The following is a 23,203-nucleotide window of genomic DNA, read 5'->3' on the forward strand; positions in this document are numbered from 1 at the left end:
AATACAGACTGATGAAATCAGCAAGAGATACTGGAGGACCTATAACTAATTCTTCAGGTTTGCTATCGCAGGAAATTCCTGACAAATGGAGAAAATGAAAGGGAAGTTGGGAACAGGCTGTTCCATAATGACTGTCCAAGCCACGTGTGATGCTTCTCTGTGGCTTTCTAATGCCATTCTTACATCTTTAATGAGAGTTTAATATTTTCCAAGCACCTTCATGAAGATACTACTCAACTGTTAAAAAAAAAATGATCAGCAACCCTGGTCCTAAATACCAAAATTTTCAACTCCTTCACAAGGCTGGGCATGCCACACGCATCCTCTGACACCACTGTATGCAACAGGTGAGCCACTGGCTTTTTTGAAAATGTTATCAAAAGGAAATAACAATAATAATGTTTTATCTTTTCAAATCGAGTAAAATATAGAATTAAAATGACTGGCTAGGATATGAAAACTGATTCTAACTGTAAACGACACATATATGCTACAGAATAGAGAAAGGAGTGTTTTGCAACAGAGGGGGGCAGCAAAATGGGAAAACATGATGAACTTCAGTGGTGGTAACTCTAACATTAACCTTCATATGGTAGAATGCTCCAAGCAGCTGATAACTTGGGAAAGTGCCGAAGTCTGCCATGTACAATTATTTCCTTACATCCTACAGGCCACTAGCACACACCAGAAACAATCAGCCTTAGTGACTTAGCAATGTGGTGTGTATAAGGTGAAATGAATTATTTTGCTACCATGGATGGCATAGCTTTGGATTATTATCCTACTAAAGGTGTCAAAAATATATAAAAGGTAAAAGCTTGCAATCATTTAAAGTCAGGGCTCTGACAGGAACATTAACTGGTGACACTAAGACTAATAATGCTCCTGGGAAGTTGGAGTGAATTTTCTTCTTTTCTCCAAGTTACTTATTTCCCCTAGTGGATGTTTTAAACAGCGTGTATTGAGCTTTCATTTGCTGGTTTGGCCTTTAACATTGTCTAACAAGGATAAAGAAAACTAGTAATAGTATGTCATGTGCAAAACACACACTATCATCTATTCTTCTCCCAAAATGGGTAGCTGGAGGGAAAAGCTGAAAATATTTTGAATCTTTCATAATTACAACTTCAGGACAAAGCACAAGTGTCTAAGTTATAGTAAAAAGATGCAAGCGAAAAGCTAAGCCCCATTTCTTGTGTTACCACCATTATGTGATAACTATAAAATGAGCTATCATTTTTAAAACTATTCAAAATATCCAAATAAATAATCTTAAGTCAACAGTTTCTGGTGGCAAACTATGTGCTTATTTGTAATAAACAAATTAAAGGCTCTTAGAAAAAGGCATTAGTCATTTTTTTAAAAAATGAATCACAAAAATACAATAAAAAATTGCAACCAACTATCCTAAGATTTTTTTTTTTTTTTTGCCTACTAGAACTATTTCTTAGAATCATGTCAATATATTTTGCACACTCAGGGAGTACTTGCCTGCTATACAGGTTCTATACTGCATAGTCATTTACAGATTCAAAGAACCTGGAAAGTTTGTAGGACTTCAGGATTCTCTTTGAGATTCAGTTGATACCATGTGATTTGAATTAAAGCACCATCAAGTCAGCCATGACCCACTAGATAAGAGAGTGATTCAATGTTGAGACAGAGCAACTCCATCATGCAATCATTAAACAAGCATGTAATGAGCAGGGGCAGGAGGATGCTTTTGAGAAAATTGGAAATCAACTTCAGAAAGACCACATAGGTGGGAGCAAATCATTATTTAATAAAATGTAAGTTACCCCTAAGAGATTCTCTAGCTAAGAGGCCATTTACATTTCAAAGTCTTCGGCCTCCAGTATTCTAAGGTGTTTGAGCACGGGGTCTATTAGTGCTGTGGAGACAATTCAATTGGGGCTATGTGGTAGAGCTCTGTGCAAATTAATTAGTGGAGGTTAACAGATTTTCTAAATGCAGCTCTCTCAGACAGATTTAGAGATGTGCAAGATGTGTGGAAAATAACATTTAAATAGGATTCACTGATCAATTCTTGCTTTCATATTTCAATAACATACTGTGCAATGAAAGTGTGTTCATGACAATACTACAAGGCTACTAACCAAAATTTTGTTCATTTCCCATTGGAACTAAAGCAATGGGCTTGACATTTTGTTTTAGATAGGTTTTCGATCTAGCTTTGTTGGCAAAAATTCTCATAGAGTAACCACAATGAATTTGATCATATTTCCATGGAATGAGCCTATATTTCCAATTCACATATGTTCCACATAGACAAGCTTTCTAGTAATTTCTATAAATAACATCATCACAAAAGCACAGATTTCATGCCCCCATCTGAGACTCTATGTATTAAGTTTGTTTACTATAATTTTTCCAAATATTAAATTTGACCCTGTTTTATTTAATCCAAGTTAGTATTTATGAGTTCCTTTCTGAAATTCGAGGCAATATTTTTGACCCTTAGAATCAGATGTCTGATAAGTACCATTCTTCAGACTAAGTAAAATAGGTGCAGGAAGCTGTACGAGGTTTCTCAGTATAACCTGAACAAGGGAACTTGGACGTTTCGCAAGGCCAGGCGCTTCCAACAGTGTACAATAAGAACTACGTGATCTTCTCTGCGGTTCCACAATAAAGTCGCTGTGGTCTCATTAGGGAGACTGAAAAACTCACACTTTCTAGGCCACAGACGGTAGTCAGAGACCTTCTGAAGGACACACACACTGTACAGACAAGAATTTTTTTGGAAGATACTACCATTGAGAAGAGGCTGTCCTTCGTGTACATCCTTCGGTAAGACTGCACTGTAAACATCTTCAGGAAATCCAGTCTTGCATAATGCAATTTCACCAGAAGCCTCCACAGACGCCTGGAACACAAGAGAAAAATGCAGGCGATGATTTCTGCCTCCTTCAACCAAGAAACCGTCCACTTGGCATCCAGCCCCATTTTTTTCAACTATCTTGTACAAACAACCTTTGTTTCTGAAGGGTTACAATTAGAGTGTAGAGGGCAAAGGGCTAATCTTTTTGATAATTGGAGTTGAAGAAACAAATCCCACTTGTCTAGTCCTGAAAAAATCTACATAATACACATTCCAGATTTTTCTAAGGACTGACCATTTCCATTAAAATGGCCATTGTGAATGAAGAGGACCAAGTAGGCATGGAACTAGGAGTCAGCCAAATAGTCCCAGGAACCCACCTATCACCCATAGTAACGAGAGGGCTCATGGGAAAAAAGTATACATTCAAGTGTATAGATAGTTTTATACTCTCATCTAGTTCTTTATGAAGTTTGCTTCAACACGCTTTGTTGATGGAAAAAGTTATGATAAACTCACTGCAGAATAAACAGTACATGCCAAGTCAAACCAAACAATGTCAAGTATAGAGTCTTTAATTCAAAGGATATGGTTATATTAAAAATTATTAAAATGATCAATTCAATTGAGATTTTTTTACACTTAATAAAGTAACTCTAAGCCTTTCTGTATCTTCCTCTCTGTCAACAGACACAGTTACTCACAGGGTACTTAAAATTTAGTCACACCAAGGGTTACTGAATTAACCATCAACATCTGCATGGTTTCACTGCTTCAATCTCAGGATGTTTAGACCCCACAGTATTCTCTATTAACGCCAGGACACTCTACCCTAAACTGATGAAAGGGCAAACACAGAAGGAAGGGGAAAAGTACATAAAGTTCACCAAAGGGAGCAATTTCAGTCACCAGGGTCTTAGGACCAGTCCCCAAAGACACAACAAATCAGAAATAAATGATCACTGACCCCCACCCCTACCCCTTAAGTAACAGAACTTAGAAGAAGTGGTATCTGGATGAAGCAATACAATGCCACTTCTTAATTAAAGGAATTCCTGAATTACACAAATGAAGTTTAGAAATAATGAGTGGCAAAAAGCCACTCATCTAATAGCTAATCTGCTCTTTTCATGTCCAAGGAAATAAAAACACAAACAAAAACAAATTTAAAGTGTATTAAATATTGCACAGTATTTGATATCAAAATATTATTAGGAACTACAAAAGGGATTGCAGTTAGCCTAATTGAGGTAGGCTTTGAGTGTCATCCTGACAAAAATGGAGAGTCAGCTAGGGGATGGCCGTAGCCCACTTTTGGACCAATCTGTGAAGACATTTACAAAGAGAACCGAGTGGAAAGACCCATGCTGAGTGTAGGTGGTACCATTCCATGAGTTAGGGTCCTCCAAAAGTAAAAGTGGAAAGAGAAGACAGGCCTTCACTTTTCTCTGCTTCCTTTCAGCTGTGAAGACCAGCTTCAGCCACAGAGGACACCCACATGACACTCTGTCCAAGTGTATGGTAACAGTGACAATGGACAGACATTTAGGAAACCAGGAGCCTAATATGGCCTCCACCCAGTTGCTTCTGTTGGGTGTTTTAGTCATACAGACAAAAAGTGAACCAATGCAAGACCCACAAAATTCATGACGGGTTTCAAGTCAACTATATGTGAAAAAAGAATATATAAAATCAGGGACACAGAGGGAACAAGCTCTTTACCCAAGAGTGAGTGTACAAACAAGACTACAATTTGGCAAAGTCTGCTGAAGATGACTATGGCAACCTCCTACACCGTACTACATTCCCAGAGAAGTTCTCTCCTGGGTGCCCTAGTAAATGATGGAGAGATGTTCACTGAAGCATAGGTGTTGTCTCAGGATCTACAGAGCCCCTACACATCCACCAACAGGAAAATGGACCAATACATTTTCCAAGACTCAAAAAGGCAAAAACCCAACAACATTAACACTGAAGAACTAGTCTACATGTATCCACATAGGCAATTTGTCAAATGGACAACATAAAATGCAAAAATAGTTAGGGCCTTAAAGTTATACACAAATGTGGAAAGAGAAATTTAATTATCAATCAAGCTCAGGATGAGCATTAGTATGAGTACACCAAAAAACACATTTGTGCGGCATTCCAGATTAAAACTGAAGACTAAGCACATGGCAATATGAGTCACTCTTAAAAATAAATAAATAAAAGATATGAATGATGATTCCATTTTTACAAAATTTAATCACACAGATAGCCAGTGCTCTGGCACATACAAATACATAGAGGAAGAATTTTAAAATGGACAAGGCAATGGGAGCAACCACCTCCAGGATGGGAAGGTAGGACATGCAACAGGAAAGATTTTTTTTTACAGGTGGCTTCAAATGTATCTGTAGTAGCTCATTTCTTTTGTAGGGCAGGTGAAGCAGCAAAGTAATGTGAATACTGGAAAAGACATGTGAGTACACACAGAATTATTTCCAGTATGTCCACATGCTACCAATATCATAATAAAATATATGTAATTTGGGAACCAAGTAAGAAACAAGAACAGAGGGCCCCCATACTTGCAGGGTATAAGACACAGAAAAGTGTTACAGTGCTAGCCACTTGAGATCCCAGTTACATGCTCCCTGATACAGGGAAGGCACTTGGTAAAAGGAAAGCTTTAACTTTAGCTCACGAAAACAAATGAAGGGAACTCCCCCATCCAACACATTAAGGGGACAGATGTGCTATAAACCTGTATCCCACTGCCGTGTTATGGATTGGCTTCTTCACCTCTAGCACAAGCTTCAAACCACGGTGGAGCTATGACAGATTCTTGTCAGAGCATGTGGGTCAGGGCAGAGCTGGGAGGATGACCAGACAGAAGCAATCTGTGAAAGACTTAGCGGAAGGCACGATCTCATTGCAACTGGACACTGTATCTCCATGATCCGGGAAGTCTAAAGACTGTGCACTAATGGGTGGTTCTGCTTCAATTCAAAGATTAATGTGTTTACCGAAGCAGAACTGGTACCAATAACGCCCTGGTCGAAACTTACAGGCACAAGATCACATGGCTACCTCAAGGCCATCAGGAATAAAGCAGATGTTGCTTGTCTTCTTAAGGTTTAAGTCTCCTTTATATCAAAGGGAGACTTTCACTCCGAAATCCTTTAACTAGTCTCTGCATACACCATCCTCAGCTGTGCAAGGGTGCCTGCCTGCCTACACTATGAGAATGCAAAACTGTAAAAAAAAGTGCATCCCACACAAATCCTGACTGCTCATAAAAACACCTGTGAGAGCCCTGTATTACTGTGAGGTTTTTACATCCACTTCAAATAACTACTTCTTCCCTAAGACAAAGATGGAGACAAGAAAAGAATGGCGCTATTAATCCACGTTAATATTTCTATTAATATATTGATTACAAGTTGCACATGGTGGCACATGACCCTAATTTCAGCACTTGGGAGGTAGAGACAGGAGGATCAGGAGTTAAAGATCACCCTCAACTACACAGCAAGTTTGAGGCCAGCCTGGGCTATATAAGCTCCTGTTTCACAAATTATATGTAATATCTAACTATATATAATACATGTAAGTACATATGTGTGTTATATATCATTCTTTTCCAATTCAAAGTATCAAAATTGACATGTTAAACAAATAGGCGGCACTCAGGTAAATACAATCTCCTAGAGAAATCATGTCTTTCTATTTCAAGTGCTAGGTTAGTAAATATCCTATTTTACTGTGTTCTCCCAGGCTCAGACTGGGCTGTTATCAGCTTTCAGACTTGTGGGGACTAACTTGTTGGCAAGAAGGAACTACCCTGGCAAGGTGAATCTATTTCTGAAGTCTCTTGAAGTAAAGAAACAGCTTTAGAATGTGGAAGGTTCTCTAGTGTAACCCAGACTTGATGATGGAATGTTCTACATTAGTGTTTTACTCCATAATGTATCATCATATTTCAGGTTGTCACAGCTTGGAGGGGAATGCTGGTTTCTAGAGGGGAAGAAACAAGGGGTGCCACCAAATACAGTGTCACACCCAAGACAGGATTTATTATGAAGTACTAACCCAAATAAATACCAAACAAACAAACAAAACACCCACCAGAGTTGTATGCTACATGAAACCCACCAGAAAGGAGTGTCTACTTACCCTTCACATTTCCATGTGTGAAGCCCATGATCTCAAATAACTCACTGGACAACTGCACCATCCTAACTGACCACTCTACCAGGTCTGGGGTGAAACTCTGGAAATCAGATTCAGAGAACGGAATTCTCCCTCAAACTTACTGTACATAACTGAAAGGAACTGTAACCTAAACATATTCTTGTGAACAGAACATATGTGAGTGGTGCTTGGGTGAGAGGGCTTTTTTTTTCTATATAGGTCAAGCAGTAAGCTTTTAGGCTCTGCAGGATATGTTTCCAGTCCTTAACTTTGCTGCTGAAACTCAAAAGCAGCTAGACATTTGGCAAGTGAATCAACATCACTACATTAATTCCAATGAATCCTGTCTGTGGACACAAAACCTTGATTTTCAGCATAAGCACACTGAAAAACATGGGACTCGCTCTTGACCAAGTAAACACACAGAACTATCAGCTGAAGACCCTTGGGATACTGTTAAGTTTTAGACAGCATTGGTATCTCACTTGATTCTCCTTAAGCCTCTCTGGGGCTGGAAGAATATCAGCATTTTACAGACAGCAAATGAGTTCTCACAGGAAGTGAAATACCCAAGACCACACTTCCACACACAGGAAGAGGATGAGTTCTAACTCTGCTGCTCTTCCAATTACAAACAAACAATTAGACCCTTTGGAAAAGAATGTTCTGGGTGTGTATTTGCCACTGGAAACAGAAGGAGGCTCAGGCTTAGCAGCACAGAGCTTCAAGCAGGAAGTGTAGACCTGCTGAGCCCCAGGGGATACCAAGGCTCCTGGGGTCCTGAGACCTCCCAAAGAGAGGCTTGTAGTGGCAAAGCAAAGGAGCCTGGCAGGGAAGCTGTGGCAGGAGTTCACTGTCTGAGCTAAAATGAGACAGCAAGAAACAGCACATGCCTAGGGAATGACAATGAGCTCCCTGTCACGCAGCCCAAGAAACAAGGCAGGAAGTCAAAAGTTGAAGCTGGAGAGTTACACAGGGTTAAGTCCTAGAAGGCTGGGAGCCTGGAGTTCACCTACTGGCTGGGCCAAGGGAGAGGGTATTGGGAACCAGGAATATACCAGCAAACTGTATTTGATAAAGCATTTTCCAAATTGCTTCATGGGAAACGGGCATAGGTGAGGAGTGGCAGCTGGGAGACACTATAGCATACAGACTTCAGTCGGGGCTGGGCATAAAGAATGGCCGAATCTTATCAACATGCAGTCAATTAAAATCAACAGGGTTTAGTGGGGACAGGACCCAGAGAGGGAGGGGGAGATGACTTTCCTCCTCTTTCCAACTGAGTGAGTTTGCCACAAACTAGCAAAGATAATCACGAAATTACAATGCCAGGAAGAAAGTGCTAAAGAAGCAGAAAGAATGGGATGATAAATCTACCTATGGAAATCAAAGAGCACTCCATTGCGCAAGTGACATTTAGGCCTTGACTTTAAAGATGATCAAACATTTGCCAAGCAAAAGATGCAGGGAACAAAGGTTTGTGCTGAGCTTGTAGGCCATCTCACCAATACAAGTCAGGCCTTCATTTCCTAGTATCCCAGGTTGATTCTGGACTACCGGGAGCAGTTTGCTTTTACATTTAACACTCCAAAATTAGATCTCAAGGAATTAATCATTCCAGCTGGCTTCTACACACCCCCATGTTTATACATCAAGGAACAATCAGGAGACTCTCCAAAGTCTTGATGAAGCTGGAATAATAGATGCTAGAGACAGTCCACGACAGATGTCCAGGGATGGCTCTGCCTTACTGACGTAGGGTTGTGAGCCAAGCTCTTGAAAAAGGGTATGCATGTTTCAACATTGGATGTTTGAAGCATGGAATTTCAATGCACCAAACTGCCTGACTTTGTGTCCCCACCACTTGCTACAGCCTGTGAGCCCCCCAAAACCTCCTCATTCTCCATGTGAAGAGTGAGACAGCAGCCACTCACAGGGCAGATATGAGGATTAGCTTTTAGTCGGACTGGTGTTAACAGGACTAGGCCACCAGGCCTCTGACTCAGGGTTCATCTGTCACAGCCCAGCAGTCCCCAGGCTGGGAAAGCTTGGCACACCATCTGGCACCTTTGTTTAAGTACAGATTCTTGTAACCTAAGACTCACCACCGCAGAATCTCAAAGAATATGAGTAAGTATTTATCAAGTGGCTGCTTCAAGAATCACCTCTCAACTCACATCTTTTGGTTCTGGTCTTCAAGATTAATAACTTAGCAACAAGAAAAGAGAATAAAGAGACAATTATTTTTATGTTCTTACTTATATTCCTTTTAAAATTGTGTGTGCATGCACATGTGTGCACTATGTGAATGCTTCCTGGAAGCCATGGAAAGAGGCTGAGTGTCTTCTAGTACTCTCCTTATTTCTTTGAAACATGGTCTCTCAGTGAACCTGGATCTAGGCTGGCAGCCAGAGGGTCCCATCCATCCTCCTGTCTCTGGCCCCAACAGTTATAAGGTTATAGACATGAACGTAGCCAAACCAGATTTTTCACATGGGTGCTGGGAATTTGAACTTAAGTCCTCATGTTTTTAAAGCAAAAGTTTTTATTCACTCAACTCCCTCTCCAGGACTCTTTCCACAGTAATCTGTTCACAGCACTGTTCTATTGCTGTGAAGAGACACCATGACTACTGCAACTCTTATAAACGAAAGCATTTAACTGGGGGCTGGCTTAGAGTTTCAGAGGTTCAGTCCATTATCATCACGGTGGGGAGCACGGCAGCAGACTTGGTGGTGGAGAGGTAGTTAAGAACTAAATCCTGATCCACAGGCAGAGAAAGAGAGAGAGAGCCTAGGCCTGGCATGGGCATTTGAAACTTCTAAGGTCAACCCCAGTGACACAATTTCACCAACAAGGCCACACCTCTTAATCCTTATAACCCTTTCAAAAAGTTCCATTCCCTGGTGACCAAAGATTCAAATGCATGAGCTTATGGGGGCCATTTTTATCCACATCACCACAACTCTTATTTCTGTTCCTTAGAGCATAATTGTAAAAAGCATTCTTTGTTTTGTTTTGAGACAAGTTTCTCACTATGTAGCCAAAACTGGCCTTAAACTCACTATGTAGACCAGGCTGGCCTTGAACTCAAAGACATCGGCCTGCCACTGCCTCCCAAGTTCTGCCTGACCCAAAAAACATTCTGCAAGAACAGAATAGAATTAAAAATTCCCCCTTAGGGTACAAACAGCTTGATTGGCTGCAGCAGCAAATTAAGAGTCAATTATCATTCCTGGGGCAGTGTCCATAGATACACTACAGCTGCCCTTTCAAGAACAAACTAAGTTTTATAGACTACTATTGCTTCACCTGATTCTCCTCGGCTGTCCTCCAAGAGGGGCAAAAATACCAGCATCTCTATTATTTGGTTTGAAAATGACACTTACTTGATTCTGTTGTTTTGCTATTAATAGAAGCATCAACTCATCTTCCGCCCTGTAATAACTCTCTTCTGCACCACTGCTCAAAAATGACAAGCAGTCGGCCAGTCCTCTCACACTACCAGAGCAAAATCCACACTGGTCAGAGGATCTGAACTCATTTAGTGCCGCTCTGCACTCTCACACAATCAGCTCACCTATCTTGAGTTTCAATTTCCTCTTACAAGTCTTAGCTCTACTCTTCTTGGGCTGAAGATCGACCTCCTTGTCTCTAATGGCAGAAGTGTAATGGGAGTCGAGGAGTTCGGTTTGCCTATTACCATTAGTCTCTAGTCTGATTCTGAACTAGCAGCACTGTGGCTTTTTGACCTTGTTAAATTTCTCCACTCTCTCCATACCATGAGCTTTAAAGCTCAAATCTACTTCTTTAAGTTTCTGTTCTGATCAGCTTTTACTCTCTGCTGGGTCACTAGATCTGCTTTCCAATTTTCTCCACGTCACTCTTGAGTCTAAGCTTTTAAATATTCCGTGCAGACACAGTGAACTGACTCTCCAGTCACCTCATCTCTCTGTCTTATTCTCAATCATTTATCATGATTGCCTAAAAGCTTCACATCTGAATGCAAGCCTTGAAGAACCACTACATTTTCTTTCTAAGAAGACTACTAGTGTGTGTTATCATAAGTCCTTAATTAACTGGATATTTCTCTCCAAGTTTTCCTTTTTAACCCATCAGATTGCTGTGATTATATTCCATTTGGAAGACTGGGGGGATTACCACATGCAGATGGGTTGATATTTCCTTAAAACACATGTGTTCCCCTACTCTTTACAGAATGGACAGCAGTCATGTGCATAATGTTGACTGAAGAGCTGCATCAAACCTACAAAGGCTCAAATTCAGCCCCCATCCTCCAATTTCCTGATGTTGTTCAGCTATATAGGGTCATTTATGATTCAGCTTCCTTTTCTGCAATAGTAATAATAATTATAATAGTAATTAATAATAATAATAAAACTTTCGGCCTTTTTAAGAATGTAGTAAAAAGCAACAAACAGCTTAAAGATAATTGTATATTCACTACAAAGCCAAGGTTAACTAATGTTATGTTGCTACTATTTTTTATGTTGTGAACGCTTGGTCTCTTTGTTCTATGAAATATGTTATATAAAATATGTTCTATAAAATATGTCTATAACTTGAGAAATATTTTATTTTTTTCTTTTGTTGAAAATAGATTCTTTCTCATACAATATATCCTGATTATGGTTTCCCCTCCCTCTACTCATCCTAGTTCCTCCTCCCCTCTCCTCAGAATTCACCCCCTTTCTATCTCATTACAAAAGAAATGGCTTCTAAAATGCAACAACCAAACATGATAAAATAAAATATAATAAGGAAAGCAAAAACTAGCATATCAAAGTTGGACATAGCAACCCAACAAGAGGAAAGGAGTCCCAAGAGCAGGCACAGGTGTCAAAGACCCACTCATTCTCACAGTCATGAGTCGCATAACAATACTGAGCTAATAGCTATAGTAAGTATAGAGGATTTGCTGCTTTAGTCTCAGTGAGCTCACATGCTCCTTGCTTAGTTGTCTCAGAGGGCCCTGTTCTATTGGTGTACAATCTTTCTGTCTCCTCTTCCTCGGGATTCCCTGAGCTCTGAGGAGAGTGATTTGATGGAGACCTTAATCCCCCCCCCCTCTCTCTCCATAATGTCTAGCTGTGGGTCTCTGCATCTGTTGCCTTCTGCTACCAAGGAAGCCTCTCCGATGATGATGATGACTGGTGTCTTACTTAGGGTTTCTATTGCTGCGAAGAGACAACTCTTATAAAGCAACTCTTAAAAAGGAAAGCATTTAATGGAGATTGACTTACAGTTTCAGAGGTTTAGTCCATTACCTTCATGGCATTGGAGAAGGACTAAGAGTTCTACATCTTGAACCACAGACAGCAGAAACAGCCATGTAGCATAGTTTTTTTAGCTGTGAGACCTTAAAGACCAACCCACAGTGACACACTTCCTCCAACAAGGCCACACCTCTTAACAATGCCACTCCCTATGGGCCAAGCATCCAAACGCATGAGTTTATGGGGGCCATATCTATTCAAACCACCGTAACTGGAATAGGCACTATCTACGAGTGTGGCAGAATATCATTAGGGATAATTTTATTTATGTATTTATTTATTTTAGAGTGGTAGTGTTTGATTTTACCCTACATCTCTGGGCTATCGAGTCTCTTGTTCTTGATTACCTAAGGAGTGTTGGGTACGGGTACCTTCTTGTGGAGTGGGCCTTAAGTCAAACTGGACATTGGTTGGCTATTCACACAAGTTCTGTGCCACCATTGTCCCAGAACATCTTGCAGGCAGGCCAGGTCATAGGTCTGAGGCTCTGTGGCTGGTCTGGTGTGTATGTTTCTCTTTTGGTAGCCTGCAGAGCGCCTTCCTGCAATGAAAAGCCTGGGATGTAGGGTGAAGGAGAGCACCTTCCCACAATGAAAAGCCTGGGATGTAGGGTGGAGGGTACATGGAGGCAGCAATCGGCTTCTCCATATTCAATGAGTTGTGTGATTATAGTCATCAGCAATGCTGTCTCCCCACCCCCACCCGCTGTCAGTTTTCAGAGAGCAGCCCTTAACCCTTGTCTTAGCAACAGCCTTGGAGATTTGTTTGAGGATTTCCAAGGGACCCCCTTGGACAACAATTCAGTTGAAAGCAGTCCAGTCCTGCCACTGGAAGCCTCGCCTGGCAATAGAGATGGCCAACTGACACTTTGAGACATACTTTAAAAATACAGGGTCTGGGGCATGTTCAGTACTTACAGCACAGGCTTGATATAAACAATGCTGAGGGTTCCACCTCCGGCAACAACACAAGACAAAATTAAAAAGTAGATAGAAATACTGCAAAGAAATCAAGGGGCCTAAAACCAAACTCACATAACGAACAAAGGAAAGAGTGCTGTTCCTTTTTCAGTACGTGGTTTGTGGGTTAAAAGGTGGGAACCAGAGAGTGGGGATATGACTATGATATTTTCATTATGCAACTTCCAAATTATGTAAGCAAATAGGAGCAATTAACGAAGACCGTGTTAAGGTGGTTAGATAGATGCATAATAGAATAATGAAACTGTTAAAAGACAAACTCTGGATGACTGGATTTTTGTAATTTGTTAATCCAATTTATGAGGATATCAATGCATTTGCCAAATTCCTTCTATTTCATGGGATTTCATCCATGGTGTTGGGAGCTATGTTAAGAAGATTATTCAAAAGCAAGGGTGCCTACCACTCTTTATGCTCTCGGTGTCAGCCACGTCGCTGAAGCCACTTTGAATTTCCCGTCTCTAGAACCATGTGCAGCTGAACTCTGAACAATATCAATGCATTGTTTTGCACTGTACTATTCTTGAGGAAGCATCCAGCATTTTACATAGGCTCCCTGTGTGTATGTGTGCATGTTCATATATGTGCTGATGCACTTGTGTGTATGAGGGTATGCATGCACACATAGGTCAGAGGTCAACTTCAAGTGCTGTTCCTCAGCGCACTGTCTGTAGTCGGGTTTTTCCTTGGGCCGATAGCTCACAAATAATGACACAGAGACTTCTTATTAAAATGAAAGCTCAGCTTATAGCTTAGGCTTGTTCCTAACTAGCTCTTATAACTTAAATCATCCCCCTTTTATTTTAATCTATGGTCTATCACATGGTGTTACTCCTCATCCATCTTGCACCTCCCGTTTCCACTCTGTGTCTCCTGGCATATCCTGCTCATCTTGCTTCCTCTTCCTCTCTCTCTGCCCAGAAGTCCCACCTATACTTTCTGCCTAGCTATTGGCCAGTTGGCTCTTTATTAAACAAATCATAAGACACCTTAGCAAAGACACATTTTTACAATGTAAACAAATATTCCACAACAATTGTCCACCTTTGTTTTAAGATAGTCTCTACTAAGGACCTAGGCTTACATATTAGCTTTGGCTGGCTGGCTGGCCAGCAAGCTCCGGGATCCTCCTGTCTCTACTGCCCAGCACTAGGAACACAAGAGTGCACTGCCATGCTAAGGCTTTTATGTGGGTTCCAAGGAGCAAACCTGAGTCATCAAGTTTGTACACCAAGTACCGTAGGGTCTGAGTTATTTCCCTGATAGTTTTCACTTAACGATTACTTATTCTTTCATTTCCTTCATGATGTTCTGGAACAGCTAAGGTGCAAGGAACATCTGTCTTTGGCCTTCTTTGCTCGTGACTTCCTACATGGCTACAGTTGTATTATTAAGATATGTCTTTGAAAACCTTTAGTACTGTTGCTTTGCTTCTTTTGATGTCTTTCTTTTAATCACAGAAGGACAATGTAGAATCAAACAGTTAACTTTGGCATTGGCACAGGAAGCTGTAAGCTCTACAGAAAATGAACTATCAACCAGTAAGTCAGCATTACCCTATAATAGCTTAATCCAGGGAAGTCTGAGTCCACTGTACCAAAATGTGCTTTTACAATGTCACCATTCCAGGAGCTGAGCTTTTCATGGCTTGTGACAAGATACAAACATTATACCTCAGGTATTGTTCGAGTGGATCTGGGCAATCCCAGAAAAAGGCTCCACAGGCCTCCAGGCTGGAGGTTAACATTAAGTGTACTGCATGGTTAATAGAATGGGTAACAACAATGCACCTATAGATTTAGCTGGCTTCTGTAAAAGTTTAACACAGTCATCAGATGATGGCACAGGCTTCTGTTGAATTAAGCTGCCATTAAAAGTTTCAGAAGTGCCCAAGGCAATTCCAGAAAAGATGGTCAATCCCAGCTTAGATTGATTCTGCCCTATCAACTCATTACACTCACCAGAGACAGCAACACGCTTACATATAATATTTAAAATGTCAAACAGCGTAGTACTTGGCATTAGACTGAATTTATAATCAACTGGGAATTCATTCAACTAAACACACTGAATATCAATGAAGGCCAATATCTAGTCAGTGTTTACTATGAGGCAGGAAGTGGGCTAATATGTCTTAAAAGCCTGAGACCTTAACTAAGACCACAAAACAATGCAATGGGATAGGTATTGGTACTAGGGTATTTTTCAGGCACAAAAACTGAGAGGAAGCTTAATTAATTAGTTAGCTTAACTTTTCACAATTTCCCAACCCCCTAAAGCACCCTCTATGTAGTGGTGACATATACTGAAAACTAATTTAACTGGCTGGGGTATAGAAACAGCTCAGCAGTTAAGAACACTTACTGCTCTTCCAGAAGACCTAGGTTTGATTCCCAGAACACCCATGGCAGCTCACAACTATCTGTAACTGCAGGTCCGGGGGATTCTATGCCATCTTCTGATATCCAGGAGTACCATGCAAGCATATGGTGTACATATACACATGCAGGCAAAACATTCATACACATGAAATGAAGTAAATAAATCTTCAAGTAAAACCATTTAAAACCCCTTATCAACTGAAACCAAGAAATATGCCTACTCCCAAAATTAACGATTCCTAAAATACAACACTCACTTATGATACATGCTATATTATAGGGTATGTGATAGTAAAGTATATTGTTTATGTACCATATGTAAAATAAAAGGACATGTGATAAAAATGCAGTGTTCACATAGGATATATGACATAAGACAATAATAAAATTGCTTCCACGCTTCTATTCACTATGAAAAATGTAGAGAAAAAGACTATGCCTAACTTTTAAAAAATTATCTGTCAAAATCAGAGCTCTACTTACTTCCCAATATTTCTGGGAAAAAAAGGTACACACAGGAAACTATTCGTATAGTCCTAATCTGTGATCTCCAGTTGTGCTAATGGCGAGAGAAAAATGACGGTCTACTAATCCCTGCTCTTGTGCCCACCAGAGTCCCTTCTCTTCCTCTATAACTCACAAAATCTGCACCACAGCTGCATTTTTAAGATGGTTACAGATATTTACAATCCCCAAAACTCTGATTTCATTTGAATAGCAAACCATAGTGGTGATTTAACCTAATTCTATATTCTTCATAAGATAAACACAACCCAATTATAACATTATTCTTGTAGGGAAATAATATTCATGGCATAGCTTCCAGAAACATGTAGCAGCCAAAGAAGGAGACCATCAGTAACAAGAGCGCAAAGCGCTTTCTTTCTGGGTCTGGAAGCAGCATCCTGCCCCGAGTTCTCACCTATCCCACTAGAAGGGGGTGAACACAGGAGCCTGCAGGTGCAAATGGTTCCCAGCTAAGATTCTCAGCTCCAGTTTCAGCTCAACAGCCAAGTGTGAGCTTCCTGAAAGGGCAGGAGTGGCTTTTGGGTGGTTTCAGAGTAAGGGTTCTAAAGCGGGAGTGCTGATTTTCTGGAAACTCTAAGAACTCTATCGCTCCCAGCTCTGCCCATTCCACAAATCAGTTTGACCTGATATTAAAGTACGGTCCTGGCCGAGACATTGAGGACTCTGTCAGAGATCCTTTCCAGGGATCTGCAGAAGCCAAAGTACTTTCGCTACATCACAACCTCACTTGTCATTATCACTCCCAATTTCTCAGAGGAGTGCGAAGGTTTTTCTCAGAGGCTGTGTGACACCATCAATGAAGGTGCATACGAACAGATGAAGAACAGCACCATTTCATCACTAAGCCAGACGTTAAAGTGATGAAAAATAGAGGTGCGATGTTATTTTGTTCATTTTTTTCTGAATTGGAAAATGGAGGCATCTCTTCATATGCATTGTTACTTATGTTACATAGACAATGAGTTGAATATTTTTAATAAATTAATAAATAGTATCCAGTTTTCTGGGGTTAATTTCTCAAAAGTAAACATTAGTATACATTACCCATGTTATAAAAGCTCACCAGAGTACACAGTGATCTGTAAGTATCAGCGTCCTGAAACGAAACTCTGTGTGTGCTCAGGCTCCAGGGAAGAAAAGAGGGACAAAGTGAAGTAGCCTGAAGGCTGCACGTTCATGAACAAGCTGAGCAGCTGGTGCCCAACCTGTCCTCTGTACCTCCCATCTGGGAGTCACTAGCCCTCAGAAAACAAGTGGAGTGATCTCATTTTCCATGCTGGGAGCTCACAGATTCCCTGCAGTGTTTAGGGGAGGAGTGTGTCTACAATTGTGGGATTGTGGGACTCAGTTTTAGCAAGAAGCATGCCCAGGGGTCAGGGTCATGCCCTCTGACTCTGCACTTATGGGGACCCTTGCTGCTGTTTTTCAGTCTTACCAAGTGATTCCTCAGGCTTACATTTCAATGGATCAGAGTCCGACAGAGGTCCTATTTATTGGGAAACTTCAAAGACTTCAGCATTTGGTAAATTACACTGGGACACTGACCAAAAACGTCAAATGTTAGGGAATAAAATACCCATGATGAACCTGACCTTCTGTAAAAGGTTCATTTTCCAAGCCCTGCACACATTTAAACTTGGTGGTGTGCAGGTTTGATTATGTAGTGGCTGGTTTTTGTACTTGGGCCGGTGGCTTTCAACGTAGGAAGCATTAATTCATAAACCACACGACGTTTTGATCTTGATAGGTGACCACAACTTGGTCCATCAAAGTGGCTGTGAGAGACAGAGGGCTTAGAGAAAAAGAAAGAAAGGAAGGAAGGAAGGAAGGAAGGAAGGAAGGAAGGAAGGAAGGAAGGAAGGAAGAAAGAAAGTTGACCTAAGGAGATGGCACCAGGCCAAGAGATTCAAAAAAGGAACCAGGATGCACAGCGACCTTAGCCAGCGCTGCACACTCAGGGGGAAGCGCTGCTACAGTTTGGCTTTGGCAATGAGATGAGACAGTGTGGGATTTCCAGAGGTTCCCATGAGACTCAGCCTGAGCAAGTAGGAGCCACAGAGGGACCAAAATGGGATTATTTCAATATCTGCTGCCTGAAGTCTAGCAAGCAGTACAATATTTGCTATTTTTAAACGATAGTGAGCTCAAGAGTCCTAGAAAGGATCTCACTTTAAATTATTCATGACAGACCAATGAAAGCTGCACAGGATTGGTCACCTTTGCCTCAATTCCTCTCCACATTCAGAGGCACAGAGGGCACATCCTGGATCCTGAAGGTTTGGCCAAAAGCTCAAGGGTCAGCCCCAAAACCACAAGATCTGAATGACCTTTACAAACGAAAGAGAAATCTACCCTTGCAGGTGGCCTGTTTTGGCCAAAGCAACACTATGAGTGTCATGGTGTGTGTGTATGTGGAGGGGGAGGGGGAGCTTTGGGTCAAAAAGTTGAGGACACCTGATCCCTGGGCCCAGACTGGTGTCAGCACTAGCTGTCACAATCCAGGAACCCAGAGGGAATGGACTTTTGGTTGTACTGGCTATAAAGTGAAACTCTTCTAGGAGAGGTTCCTGCTGGGAGGTTAAGATTAGCAACTGGGCCATGGGGGATGGGGTTCTTACCCACGCGTACTGGGTTTTCCTTCAGAGCACTGGCATTTGATATTCAGCCACCTTCACCTAAGGTTCTGAATTGTCCTGTGGCCCCACTTTACACTAGTTTTTCCTCTCACCTAGTAGTCTGATGCCATCTGTGTCTCCACCAATGCACTGTTTAGTTCAAGGGCTGTAGAGTACAGATCAGAAGCTCAGAGAATCTCACATCCATAAGAAAAACCAAAACTGAGCCTTCTTCTCAGCCTACTCACAGGCATCCACACACATCACAAATTCACTGCTGTGGCCTTTGAAGTACAAAGACCTGCTCTGGGGAACAGTTCTGCCTGGCATAACTCTTCCAAGATCGGGGCCTCGTTTGCTTTCTACCACTGTAGGCTGCTAAGATGTTTGCATTAATCATTTTACATGCCCCACTTGGGACTCTAAAAAGTAAAACTATAGACCTGCTAAAAAATAATGGAGCTAAGGGCAAGAGCCTACTGACTGATGCCCACTTCCCCGAGGGGCTCAGCATACTTCTGCATGAACACACACTGGATAGTTAAGGACATGGGCTCAATGCTATACTCTGAGACCATTTCTCATAGAACCTATATTCTCTACTTGCATGCAATGGGGTTTTGCCAGCAGTAACATCTGTGGTTTCTCGGTACTTCTCCGGCAAGTTTGGATTAGTCAACTGGGCATACAAATCCCAGCTTCCAGTCCTTTAGTCAACTCTTTTCTGTGACAAGCAGCCTGTACAAGTCAGAGCCAATAATACTATGCTGGACTTAGAGGGCGAATCACCCAATGTGCAGGTCAACTTCATTCTACACTGTCAAAGATGGGAAGAGATGGATAACTCATTTGAAACATGTAATCCACCTTTCCCAACCTAGTGTTTATCAGCAATAAAAGTTATATCTTTTTACTTCAACTGCTGATTCCTTCATCTTATTTGGCCTTAGATGGATGAGAAGCATATTTTTAGGTCCTGGAAGGACAACAGAATTACCTGTAAATATGTAATCTTGCCAAATGTTTAGAGATCAAGGGTAAACATCTAAAGGTCTTTTTTTTTGGCTGAGGATATAACACAGCGCTTATGGAACATGGTTCATTTCCAGCACTGTAAAATGGGTGTGGGTGAAATCAGCCCAAATAAAATCACTACATCATCGTGAAGACCACAGCCACATGCTCACTAGGTGGTGTGATGCTGAAGAGTTGAGAGCAGGCCATCAAGACTGAGTTATTTATTGGGAGAATAAAGTACTAGGAACAGAAAGCTGTGATGCCTTGGGTTACTGTGTGAGTTCAGTTCAAGGCTAAGCTAGTATGTCAGGAGAAAAAAAAACTAACAGTTTACGGAAAGAACAGCCAGCCTCTTACCCAATACTAACATATTTAAGATATCGCCAAGAGCGACTTGGCCAGTGACAAATACTTATTTCAAAAGTCACCTATCCCATGTCTCTCTCAGTCTTTTAGATCTTCTCATTTAAAAGGCCAAAATTTGCTCCTTGAAAACAAACTCCCTTAAATCTTCATTCTAAAGTTCAAATCCCACTCCAGGTAGTAAGTCTCCAAAGTCCACAAGAGACTTACCCTGAATCTACTGCACTGCCTATCACCTTGGACTTCCTGAAGTGGCTACCAAGGAGCCAGAGCTCCACTGGGTTCCTTCCATTCAAGCCCCACCCACCACCACACAGCAGTGAGCCTTCAGGTCCACAGGCTAAGCCAGGCTCTGCTTGACGTTTGTAAGGTAGAAAAGGATAAAAATGCTCAATAGTTGCAGGAGAATTGATGCAAGGGTTACAGGAAACAGTAAAGGTAAAGTGCTCATGTGACACACAGTAAGTACTCTGCAGATATTATATTTAATCACATGGCTTCATTTTCAAGAAAGTCTCAAGCACATTTTCTTAAAATTCCTAGGTGATGAGTAGCAAGGCCAGACAAATGACAGGGACACTTTGAACTTCATCCTTCCTTCTGGAACAGTCTCAAACTCAATCATAATCAGTAGCACTCAAATTTCAGCCAAAAGGAGTCACTAATTTCCAAATCATCAGATCTTAAAATGTTAAAGGTGGACTAAAACGAAGGGTGAGGAAAAGGTGTGTATGTTACTTGGTGGACTTGTCTGGAAAACACTCTTGAATTAGCTGCCAAAATGAGAATGTGTGCCGTTTGCAAACCGGGAACTCTACTCCAAGACGTGAATCCCAGAGCAGAGCAGCAGCCTAGCACCCAAGAGCTTACTAGGTGCACAAATTCTCAGATCCACTGAGGACTTCTACAGGATCAGAAGCTTGGGAGTAGGATTTGTTTCAGCAAACTTTCCAATGAATCTTACATGAGTTGAAGTTTGGAAAACACGGTCCTAGGGTATCTCTGGCATTCATGCCCTAGGTAGCATGATGACACTGTTGACAGAGGGGGAAAAACAAAACAAACAAACAAAAAACCAGGAGCTACACTCTCTGGTCCCCCAACCACCAACCAAATAAGTTAATTGTACCATATTCATAGCATGTAATGAGCTACATCAGTGAAAAGGAACAAATTATAGTTACAAAACTCAACTGAATGAATCTTGCTGACATAATAAGCAGAAAAATACATTATATATACACGTGCATAATACATTTATGTATCTACTGAATGACGTATACAAATGTATAGAGGTTTCATATACATAATCAATGAACAAATGTATAGATGATGAGTTATAAAGGAAAGAAATGAATAAATATTAGAGAAATCAGGATGGGTTTTGTATTTGGGAGAAAGGAAGAGAATGGTACCAGAATTCTGAGAAATAATGAAGCTATTCTTCTTTAGCCTGGCTAATAGTTATACTGAAATATTTATATCCTTTTTTAAAAAGTAAGACTGGAAAAGTGATTCAGCAGACAAAGGCACCTGCTACCAAGTCTGCGGACTTTGCTTTGATCACCTGAACCCACATGGTGGAAGGAGAGAACGTAACCTTCCAAATTGTCTTCTGACTTATCATAGGTATGTCATAGAAGCTGGCACCCCTACACCCCCACAACCCCACAAAAATAAATAAAATATAAAGTATATATGTAGTATTTATATGCTCCTCTTTACCATACCATACTTGCTAGCAAAACAATCCTTAAAAAAAAAATAATAATCTTCAAATAAATTTTTTAGAAAGGGAGATAGCTGTCCTTTAATTTTCCATGTATCAGTGTTCTAATATATAGTTTGTGTTGTTTTTGATAATTCAGTGAATTAATATAGTTAACATATTTCCTTTAATTAGTGCCTAGGTGGGACATAGTAATTAGTGAAAAATAATAAGCTACAATTACGACATGATAGCACTGAAGTTTAAAGTAAGATACACTGTATCTAACTGTCAATAAATCATGGGCAGATAATGAGAACAATGAATCTTACTCTTCGCAGGAACAATTATAATATGACATTATTCAACTATCTCTTCTAAAGTAATACAAACATGCACATGCATATACATGTATGTGTTTTGCATGGGTCCATTAAAAGAAATAAATCAAAGAAAGGAGAGATGATCGGAGACCCCAGAATGGCTACTGTCTGATCATCTGTGGGTCCAAGTCCATCCCTCATAGAATCATACTCTCTTCTCATGCCTTCTAATTATAATGGCGGTGGAAGTCTATCAGTGTAGTCAATACCTGCTAGAAGTTAAAGATGATTAAGAGATATGCCTTTCAATTCTGATTTGCAAGTGCAGTCTTAGGAGTGCTGGTGGGAGACTGCCCATATGCAGTCACAAATTAACTATCATATTACAGATCATAGCCATGCACAAATTAAATGTTCAAACTTACTCAGATAATTACATTTTCTCTTGGCTGATTTTGCTTATGTAACATAATAATGACTAGGACACTCTTCAGTCAAGGATCTAAAAATCACACTCACTACATGAAGGCACTTTCTTTATTCACACACAAGCTCTTCATAGTAACCTTATGATGAATAGCATTTATTATCCCCACTTTACAGATGGACATACTGACAAATAGAAACCTCCTGTGAGATACCCACATTCACACTACAGAGAAGGTGTCAGAGCCAGGGAGCCAATATGGACTGGCCAGCAGCTCAAGAGTGAGAACTCTTTCATTTACTTATTTGCTTGTTATTCTTTGACAGTTCTATATATGTATATAATCCACTTTACTCCTCTTTGCCTTCCGTGACTTCTGTCAACCGTTCTTTTCCTATTATAACTTTTCTTCTTTTCAAAGGTCTCCTTCTTACTTTCATGTTCTTGTCCCCACCCGTGCATGTGCATGTGTGCATGTGTGCATGTGTGTATGTCTGTGACTGAGTTTAACTATCATTGTCTGTATTCACTCATATATAGGTT

The 23,203-nt window shown here is 40.7% G+C and overlaps 1 protein-coding gene across 1 annotated transcript in view; it reads right to left on the reverse strand.

Moving 5' to 3' along the window:
• Cdh2 (cadherin 2) overlaps positions 1-23,203 on the reverse strand; it is a 219,903-nt gene that overhangs the window by 181,753 nt on the left and 14,947 nt on the right. The window contains exon 2 of the mRNA XM_036204864.1: positions 2,776-2,887. Within this exon, the coding sequence (XP_036060757.1) occupies positions 2,776-2,887 (112 nt within the window). The remainder of the gene's footprint in view (positions 1-2,775; positions 2,888-23,203) is intronic.

Source organism: Onychomys torridus, chromosome 13 (assembly GCF_903995425.1).
Source record: "Onychomys torridus chromosome 13, mOncTor1.1, whole genome shotgun sequence".
Taxonomy (NCBI): Eukaryota; Metazoa; Chordata; class Mammalia; order Rodentia; family Cricetidae; genus Onychomys; species Onychomys torridus.